The 10,409-nt window shown below is 28.8% G+C and overlaps 1 protein-coding gene across 2 annotated transcripts in view; it reads left to right on the forward strand.

Annotated features, from left to right (window-relative positions):
- Nucleotides 1-10,409, forward strand: part of LOC105149496 (ATP-binding cassette sub-family G member 4) — a 30,728-nt gene that overhangs the window by 17,546 nt on the left and 2,773 nt on the right. For both annotated transcript variants that reach the window (XM_087406518.1, XM_011061945.2), the window contains exons 2-12: nucleotides 2,301-2,575; nucleotides 4,641-4,824; nucleotides 5,082-5,205; nucleotides 6,341-6,486; nucleotides 7,187-7,310; nucleotides 7,613-7,727; nucleotides 7,809-7,937; nucleotides 8,874-8,989; nucleotides 9,314-9,482; nucleotides 9,596-9,852; nucleotides 10,184-10,317. In XM_087406518.1, the coding sequence (XP_087262644.1) occupies nucleotides 2,383-2,575; nucleotides 4,641-4,824; nucleotides 5,082-5,205; nucleotides 6,341-6,486; nucleotides 7,187-7,310; nucleotides 7,613-7,727; nucleotides 7,809-7,937; nucleotides 8,874-8,989; nucleotides 9,314-9,482; nucleotides 9,596-9,852; nucleotides 10,184-10,317 (1,691 nt within the window). In that variant the 5' untranslated portion in view covers nucleotides 2,301-2,382. The remainder of the gene's footprint in view (nucleotides 1-2,300; nucleotides 2,576-4,640; nucleotides 4,825-5,081; nucleotides 5,206-6,340; nucleotides 6,487-7,186; nucleotides 7,311-7,612; nucleotides 7,728-7,808; nucleotides 7,938-8,873; nucleotides 8,990-9,313; nucleotides 9,483-9,595; nucleotides 9,853-10,183; nucleotides 10,318-10,409) is intronic.

Below are 10,409 nucleotides of genomic sequence, written 5' to 3' on the forward strand. Positions count from 1 at the left end.
GTCAGAATATTGTCTATAAAATCTCGTGTTGTGATTACGATATTAGTGATATTGGTCAGAAACAATTAAAAACGAGAGTACATGAATACATTTTCGATATATCAATAAGAGGAACAAATTCCCATCAGTGATTTCTAATCACCGCATAGGGAATAACCACATTTTTTATTGAGATAATGTAGAGATTATGGTAGATATAGAGCTCTTTTATAATAAGAGATATCCAAATCGGAAATGATATCCATAAAAAGATAGAAACATGGAATTGAAACATGGAATGGAACAAATAGAATGATACGGAATCATTGCTTGAATCATATTTCAACATTATACGATCTCTTTCTCCCTCTTAGTTTCCCAGTTTGTCCCATTCCAATCTTCACTTACACTCATGCTTGTCTCATGGTTGTCTGTGGTCATTACACTGTTGGATATCGTCAGTCTCTTATAGCTTTGTCTGCATTATTGCTCCAATCTTTTAACAACAATGTAAACTGGCGGATTGTTTTACATAATGAACTTTTCTTTAATAATTGGACTTACAACTTTATATAACAAGGTATTTAGAAGTATAATTTTTATACATACACAATAGGTATTAAGGATTTTATATTAACTGTAATGTCAACTATTTATAGACATGATAATATTTACAAAAATGAACTTGTTACATCCGGATTGATTTGATTATGCAATTTTTGACTTCATTTATGGAAGAAAAAGTTTACGACTATTCTTTATGATTACATATTCAGACGTTATTATTTGTAAAGATTTATATATTCTGACGTTATTATTTTGTAATTTTAAATTTGATTTCTAACATTGAAAATGACTCGAAGTCGAAACGTTTGTAATCTAATATTATTAAACAGTCTTTTGTATTTATATCTGGCTCGTTGCCCAACCTTTTATGTTTTAATCTTATATACATATTTTATATATATATATATTTTATATATATATTTTATACAGTAATTATGTCAACATATATCATTACATTGACGATTCAATAATGACAATAATAGTAATAATAATAATGATGACATTATTAATGATTATAATAACAATAATATTCAATGCTTATATGGACATATATAGCGAATATTTCCGGGACATATAACAGATGTCCTCTAAACATTTAACGAATGTGCTTAGAATATCTTCAAAGTCTTATTAAAGATCTTTAATGTAAAGAACATCAAAACTCGAATTTCAAATATATGTTCATAATGTATATCACAAAATATATTAAACATATATACGCAATATTGAATTTTGTGGTTCAGTCCTAAATATGTCTTTCGGATGTTTTAGGCTGTTTCATATGCAGGGTAACTTGCGTAAGCAGAACTTGTGTCAACCAATCAAATCATATTAAATTGTATCAGCTACTACGCGTTATTCTAGTTGAGACGATTGACTGATGCAAGTTACGCTTACGCAAGTTCGCTGCATGTGAAAGTAATCTTACAGGGCGATATTTATAGTCCGTTCTTATTTCAAGATTGTTTTAAGTAATGTCTTAAAACGCTAATATAGCCCTCTGAGAGAGAGAGAGAGAGAGAGAGAGATTGGTTTGTTACTTTTTAAGACTATACTTTAAGACGATCTTGAATATAAGAATCGACTATGAATACCGCTTATAGACGTCCTTACTGCAACTCTACGCTAAAAGCGGAATGTTCTTCGGACGTCCTTGGACATTCAAGACGTTAAGACTTTTGATGCATATAACAGACATCCAAAAGACGTCCATGTATTGTATGAGGAATAACCAACGTGTAGCTTTTTTAACCACGAAAGATTAATATATGATATATTATTAAGAACGTTTTGTGTTGTGGCTTTATGCTCCTTTTTTTGTACTTTTCGAGTTTTAAAAAATTATAACTATCTAATAACTATCTAATCTGTGCACATCTTCATATCGTCGATTAGCATTTAATCAAGCCATCTATAACATGCTTTATATATCAATGATATATGAAAAAGGAAATCATTATTATATCAAGTTCAGGAAAAAAATTCAAGATAAAATTAATCTGTTATTTACCTTGCAATAGCACAAGGTCGCGATTATCTTAGATCTAATAATAAATTTTTATTTTCTAAAGAAGTAGTTAGTACGGGGTCATCAATACGCTAGAAATATTATTTCTTCTTTACGACCATATTTTATGATCATTTTTTCTTATAATTTTTTCTTATCATTTAATAAATGTTATTTTTGTCTTTTTTTATGCTGCGTCTGCAATCTTCTGTGATTTTATTATACCTCATTGATTCGTTTGTTCCAGATTGCTCGGACTGGAGTGACAGATGAGTATTCAAGCATAATCGGTCCTTATCACTCGATCGGTTTGGACAAAGTGCATAACGATGGAAGTATTGATGCACGAGGCAAGCAATCGACAGGAAAACAACACATCAGTCTGTATAGTCGAACCTAAATCTACGTTCAAAAGACGTGAGGATGGTATGCCATCCGACGCCGCGCACAGTAATGGCAAGGAATCGGTCGATATCATCTTTGAGAATATCACCTATACTATCAGCCATCGTTTCAGAAGAGGTAAGCTATCCTTAAACTTTTTTTGTTACATATTAGATTAAAAAGTCAGATTACAAATACTGTATAAAAATGGAATAAATTTGATCCTTTTGATAATGACAACACTTATTCAAAATCGGGGTATAAATTAAACGTTTTAAAAACAATGTAAAAACGTTTTAAAAAGTCTTATATCCTGATTTTGGGTACATACTGTGACATACATATTGTTTAAGCATTTTTTCAAATTGAGTCAAAGTTATCTTATTTTACAAGGAAAGAATGGTTTTGTTGAAATACCTAAAAATTTAACTAGATACCAGTCTAAAAATAATTTTGTTAGATTATTATTACAATAATTATGCAGAATTTTCAAGCATGATGAGTGATGCTATAAAAAGTTTTCACATTTTAGCAACTAGCGTCTCATATATTTGAGCATCTCATACATGTCTTTACTCGTATAGGATGTGCAAATTAGCATCAAGGGATTTCATTATTTTTCCCAAATTATAGGATAAAACCAGTAATTGTGGATCACTCTTTAAAAAAAAATTATATTCTTTTTTTATCCAGAACAATATCAAACAATTAATAAAATATTTAATAGTCATGATTGATCATGAAGATTATCATGGATGATTTTATTCTATTTCATTATCATTTTATATATTTTAATTCGAATTAAATAAGGTAGTGACTATTATCCACAATTTTAGATCCTATGTACTAATTGCAGATCAATTCACTATATGCTTTATTCTTTTTGGCGACATTACTACATTCCATAAGAATAATTCATAAGAATATTTCATAAGAATAATAAAAATAATTTGCGCCTGCATATCGTAATATATATAACGAAATTATAATTGATGATCCACATCTAGTTCTAAGGTCTAATTGTGCAATTTTAACACATTCAAGTTTATTTAAAATTAGTGACAGTTAAAAATCAATAATAAATAAAAAAATTAATGAAAATTAAACATTTAGCAATAAAAAACAGTTAAATTATGAATAGTAATACTTTTTGCGTATAAATATATGTACTATTAGTATATTCTAGCTATTTTGATACTTAAAACAAATAAATCTTTTCGAAATAATATCATTTGTAAGATTTGACAAGTTTTTAAACATTTTTATAATAAATTTACGCAATAAAAGTATTGTTATAACATGATGATTAAACAATACTTGCGGACACATTAATCTCAACTAAGTATAACATTGATTTTTTCCATGAAATCTATAATTATTTACTATCTACTATAAAGCCATAAGGCAATTCTTATGATATTACACTTTAAATGAATTTTTAAAGATACATTAGTTAACCTCGTATATTTAATTAGTTAACGACGTCAATAAAATGTGTAGCACTGTTTCTAATAAATTCAATTCAATTGACACTTGAAAAAGATAAAACAAATGTTTGTAAAAAAAAGTTTGTGATATGTACTATTTAATGAAAAATACTATTAGGTGTTGGAATTAATTCGTAGCGTTTTACAAGTGATGGGAAGTACTTTCATTAATGTATTTTTTAATGCTCATGTGAAATAAATAACATTCTTTCATTAAAAAACGCTACGAATTAATTCCAACACCTAATATAATTATTTAAATATAATAAGTGATTGCCTAATCCACATCTAACGCTTTTATCCTATATCGATAACTTTAATATAATGTATATTTTATATATTCTAAAAAAATACAAAGATAAAAAAAATATGCTGAGTACATCAAAAGTATGCAATAAATAAATAAATATATATATATATATATATATTTAAAAAACTTATATATTTATTAAAAAGTTAACTGTATTATACATAATAAATAGTATTTATTTTTTTATTGCTTTCCACAAAGTAATTTTTTATTAAATTTTAACACGTATGTATATTTTGTAAAAAATTATTTTTTACATAAAGAAATATTCAATATAACAATAATTAATCGATTGTAGCATCAATGATATAGAAGAGAATTTATTCGGAATTAAATGAAAAACTAACGTAAATAACGATCTTTAAAACAATCATCACAACAATCATCACATTGAAAAAAATTTCAGAGGAGAAAGAAATCTTGCATGGGATTAGCGGAAGGCTCTCTAGCAAACAATTAATCGCTTTAATGGGACCATCCGGCGCGGGAAAATCCACGTTACTCGACATTCTGTCTGGTTTTCGGACAACCGGAATGGATGGTTCCATATATGTTAATGGTCGTATTCGACATCTTAATAATTTTCGGAAGTAAGTACAGCTTCGATACTTTCGATATCATTAAATTTGAAATTCTTTAAATTAGTAATTTATGTAAAATGTGTATTTAAATAACTAAGGGAATTAAAAACATTTTATATACATCTTGTTCTCTCTTCTTTTTTGATTTTACATTATATGTATTTACATTGTTGAAAATTTCTTAAGAATTAAATATTGTTTTTGACATGGATATCGATCGTATCATCATGCGTGTCGTTTTGACACTTCATTAATTTTCTCCCCAGATGCAGCGCGTACATCACACAAGACGATCGATTGGAACCCCTGCTCACCGTGATTGAGAACATGAGGGTCGCCGCCGATTTAAAATTGCCTTCGAGCACACCAAAACACAAGAAAGAGATGATCGTGAGTAAAAATTTAGCCAAAACTATTTAATATAATTTATTAAGAAAGAAATCATCATGAAATTTACTAGAGTTTATCAAAAAAAATAATATTATTACAGTGCTTTACCAGATCTAATATTTAATTAATATACTTTATATTATTTAAAGATAAAGTAAATGTTTACCTTTACACAGTCAGCCCCAAATGACCTCCAACTGACCTAAACCTTGATCTTGACTCTTAAGAAGGTCAAGATCATTGACCTTTTTCGTCGCTTCGAGTGAATAATTTTATTTATTAAAAAGTTATGAACAGAACAATTTTTATGAATAACACATAATTTTTAAACATAAGGTACATATTTCAGCAGTATTTTTTCTTGACAGAGGGAGGTGAGACCTCGCTTCGTGTAAAGTCGTGCGCCCTTCCAAACAGGGCGGAGGTGGGATGGAATCGCTTCAGGTGAAAGTCGCGCATTCTTCAGCAGGGGGGAGATGGGAATCGCTTCGCCTCCTGCTAAGGAGCGCAGGACTTTCCACGCACAACGACTTCCACTTCATACCTCTCTCCCCTTGCTTAGAGACTTACGACTTGCAACCGAAGCGACTCCCACTCCACTTCTCCTTCCTGTTTGGAAGGGCACGACATTCATCTGAAGTGATTTCCATTTCATCTCCCCTCTGCTTGGGACCGCATTTTCACCTGAAACAACTACTATATATATATCCCACCTCCCTCCTGCTTGGGGAGACATACGATTTTAATCCGAAGCGACTCCTATCCTACTTCCCCCTTTGCTTGGGGCGCATGATTTTTACCTCTCCTTATCAAGGGAAAATATTGCTGAAATATGTACCTTATTTTTTAAAATTGCTACTCATAAAAATTGTTCTGCTCATAATGAATAACGAGCGACAGAAAAAGTTAATGACTTTGAGACCTTCTTGAGAGTCAAAGTCAAGATCAGTTGGAGATTATTTAGAATTGACAGTGCAAAAGTAAACATTTATCAAAGATAATATAAAAATGTTTATTACTATCTGATTTATCAATATTAATAGTCTTATCCTACATATTAATTGTATAACAAATGAGATTTACTGTTGAGATTTAAAGTGAATTGTACTTTAAAAAAATTAATATAATGTTTTAGATAGAAGATATTCTCACGACACTTGGCTTGTACGAACATATGAACACGAGATCCGGTCGATTAAGCGGCGGTCAAAAAAAAAGGCTCTCCATAGCTCTTGAATTAGTCAATAATCCCACGGTGATGTTTCTCGACGAGCCAACCACGTAAGCTCAATGTAACCTTGATTATTCGATGTATCGTTTAACTTTTTTATCTGTTTTATTTATTTTACGATTTAAAAAGATTTAATAGCTATTAAAAATATTTAAATTCTTCAATTTAATATCTTTAATTGTTTCTTAGTATTCATCTTTTATTCTAAATAATTCACATTTACATATATGCAAATAAACGTATTTACGTTAAATCTTTCTATTAACTATTTATAGAATTACAATAGTTTTTCTTAAAAAAAGAAAAACCTCACTTCGAGCAATTTAATTATTTATTTATTTATCTATAAGTTATTTATATTAATATATTTTTAAATATTGTTTTATTTCTTTATTAAAATGTTAGAGTTTCTCTTTCTAATAAAAATAAATGAGTCTTTAATTATTTTTTGTTTTACTTTATTATTTTATTGCTATATATTTTATCAACATATATGTATTGTTATATCGTAGTACTAGTCTTTATTCGCCGCGACGAAAATTCACGATTATTTTACATATTATATTGCACATTAACGTCTCTATGAGTAATCGTCATGATATTAACCTTTTTTTAAAGTATAATACGTAATACCTAATATTCCTAATTTTTAGTCAAAATTATTTGTAACGATTGATGGAATATCATTAATATTAGTTCGATAAAGGATTGCTTATTAATATCTTGTTATATTTGTCGTATTTGTTACAGAGGTCTGGATAGTTCATCTTGCATGCAAGTCGTAAACTTGCTAAAAATATTGGCGCGACAGGGGAGAACAATAATTTGTACTATCCATCAGCCCAGTGCGTCTTTATTTCAATTGTTCGATCAGGTAAGTAAATAATCAGAAATTATTATAAAAAATTATAAAAGTGTGCTTAAAAACATATAAGATAATTAATAATATTGCTTCACGCGATATCAATACACAAATTGTTTAAATCTCATCTTTACCCAATAAACACAATGTTACATGTAACATAAATATAACATGCAGTGCCAACTCAACAAAAAATTGTAATATGACACACTGTGTTGTTAAGCTGACATTGCATGTTACATGTATGTAACATTGTGTTTACTGAGTAATATGCGTTTATAATTAGAATAATAAGAAAATCAAAATTCTTGCAGGTGTATGTGTTGACGAATGGAGATTGTCTGTACCAAGGAGCAACGAGCAAACTCTTGCCATATCTGGAAAATATGAAACTGCCATGTCCTATGTATCATAATCCGGCAGATTACAGTACGTATAATTAATTTTTATAAATTACTCGAGAATTTCATTCGTTTAATCAGCTAATATTGATATATGCAAATATTGTAGTAATTGAGCTTGCTTGTGGCGAGTACGGTTACGATAAAATCAATACATTGATAATGGGGTCGCAAAATGGACGAAATTTGCAGTGGTTCGACAATCCAGAAGTCTTGAAAGATGCGAAAAGTTTAAGAGGTACTTAGAAAATATAAAAATCACTATGATAATAAAATTATGTAATTTTACAACGATCATCTTTATTGTTTGTTAAAAAAATATTACTGTGTATATACAGGATATATAATTAATGATAAAATATTCTTGTATAGCAGAATGGACTAAATTGAGTTGAAAAGTCCTCTACCATTTTATAATTTTCGCAATAGTAATAAGATATTAATTACTAAAAATCGCCAAATATTGATTTTCAACTTTTTACTCAAATACTATCAATTTTACAGAAAAATAGCAAAAATTGTTTATTTTCTTCTTATAAAATTCTGAGAAGTTTTTAGTATCACACTTCCTCATGTTGGTAAAAATAATTGCCAATTGTATATGAATAAGAAAATGCAGTACTAAAAAGTTGATAAAAATTCTTACAGTTCTATGAGAAGAAAACAATTTTTATTTTTTGTCGTTTTTCTATTGATAAAGTTGATAATACTTGAGTAAAAAATTATTAAAGACTAATATTCGGCAATATATAGTAATTAATATCTTGTTAATTATTGCGAAAATTGCAAAATGGTAAAGGATTTTTCAACTTAGTTTGGTTCGCTCTACCTATTCACCAGCGCTTTGTCAAATCTTACCAAACATCCTATACATAATATTATATGTATATGCATATATATATATATATGTTGTGTGTGTGTATATATATATATATATATATATATAATATATATATATATTAACATTAACAAGTGATCGTTTTTAATATATATATATTGAAAAGTATTTATTTATAATAAAGTATATAATATTTAAATATTCATTTTACTCTTATTTTAAATACTGTTGCATTAATTAAAATATATTGTTAAGCTTGTAATTTTATTGTAGTTACTCTAAATTTATGTAAGCAACATTTAATGTAAGCAGCGTTTAATTTTTGGTTTTTTTCAGCGGAGCATCCTCTGAAAAATGAAGTAAATGATAACAGCGGCTTACACGCGACAAATCTCGTTCATCAAATCAAGATCTTGCTAAGGAGAGGCTTTATCATGTGTAAACGAGATATGGTAAGAATTATTTGTTTATCTATTGCGTTTTAATGCATGTCAATGATAATTTTAATCAGCGATACGCATACTCTTTGAAAATTCCAAAAATTATTTGAAATCCTTCTTTTTAAGATTACGCGGAGTATTTTTCTACAATTGTTTTATTGATTAAATTAAATAAAATGAATAAAATCTTAAAAATATTAAAAACTAATATTTTAAGAATTCAGAGAATGTGTAAGTCGTAAAAAAATTCCAAGCGTTTTCGATCTGACATAAAAAACATTTACACTACAATTACACGAATTCTATTTAACAATATATTGTACACATATGTCATAGACTCTGACACATTTACGTGTCGTTGTTAACATAGTCGTTGGTATAATGCTGGGCACTGTTTTCCTGCGATCCGGCGCCGATGGTTCCCGCGTTTTGGACAATTATAATCTTCTATTTGCTATCCTCATACACCACATGATGACGACGATGATGCTTACGATAGTTACCTGTAAGTATCCGCTTTTACTTTCCGTAAATGACTTGCCGTGACTTCGCGATGACTAACTTTCGCAAATGTGAGTTTGTTTGTATAACAGAAAGCATCTTATCTTTGATTCGCAGTCCCAATGCAAATGTCTATCCTCTTAAAGGAGCACTTCAACAGATGGTACAGTCTAAAGGCGTTTTACACTGCGATAACATTGATTGACGTGCCCATTTCGATAATATGCTGTGTATTTTTCTCGATAATCGTCTACTTTATGTCAGCGCAACCATGGGAAATTATTCGATTTTCTATGTTTTTGGCCATTAGTCTATTAATCGTGTTTATAGGACAAGGTACTGGACTTATGATAGGCGCTGTATTTAATGTCGTGGTAAGTAATCAAGTATTAATTAGAACTGTTGCTGATAATCAGTAATACTATTCGTAGGCCGTAATGTTTGTTATTTAATTATATATATAGTTAGTATCTCTTATCAATGTTCGATCCTCTTATTAATTTATTATCAATTTCTTTTAACTTTGATATTATCGAATGTGTTATTAATTTGTTTCTTTATTGTTATTGATATGTTATATAGATTTATTGCAAGTATCAACAATTCGCCCTATAGATAAGAATGTGTTACATTTATTGCAAAATGTTCCATAAAAATGTTCAACTTTTGAAATAAAATTAGTGAAAGAAACATTTTAACTTGCAGAACGGCACATTTATAGGGCCAACATTGGCATGTCCACTAATGATGTTCGCTGGATTCGGAGTATCATTACGTGATCTACCAAGCTATCTTAAATGGGGTAGTTATATCAGTTATTTGCGATATGGTCTAGAGGGGTAAGAATCACTTTGTAAATTTTATATTATTTAGTAGCAATATACACATATTTATCACGTGTATTTTCAATAGTATATATATATATTTTTTT

This window comes from Acromyrmex echinatior, chromosome 5 (assembly GCF_024713525.1).
Source record: "Acromyrmex echinatior isolate Ae372 chromosome 5, ASM2471352v2, whole genome shotgun sequence".
Classification (NCBI taxonomy): domain Eukaryota; kingdom Metazoa; phylum Arthropoda; class Insecta; order Hymenoptera; family Formicidae; genus Acromyrmex; species Acromyrmex echinatior.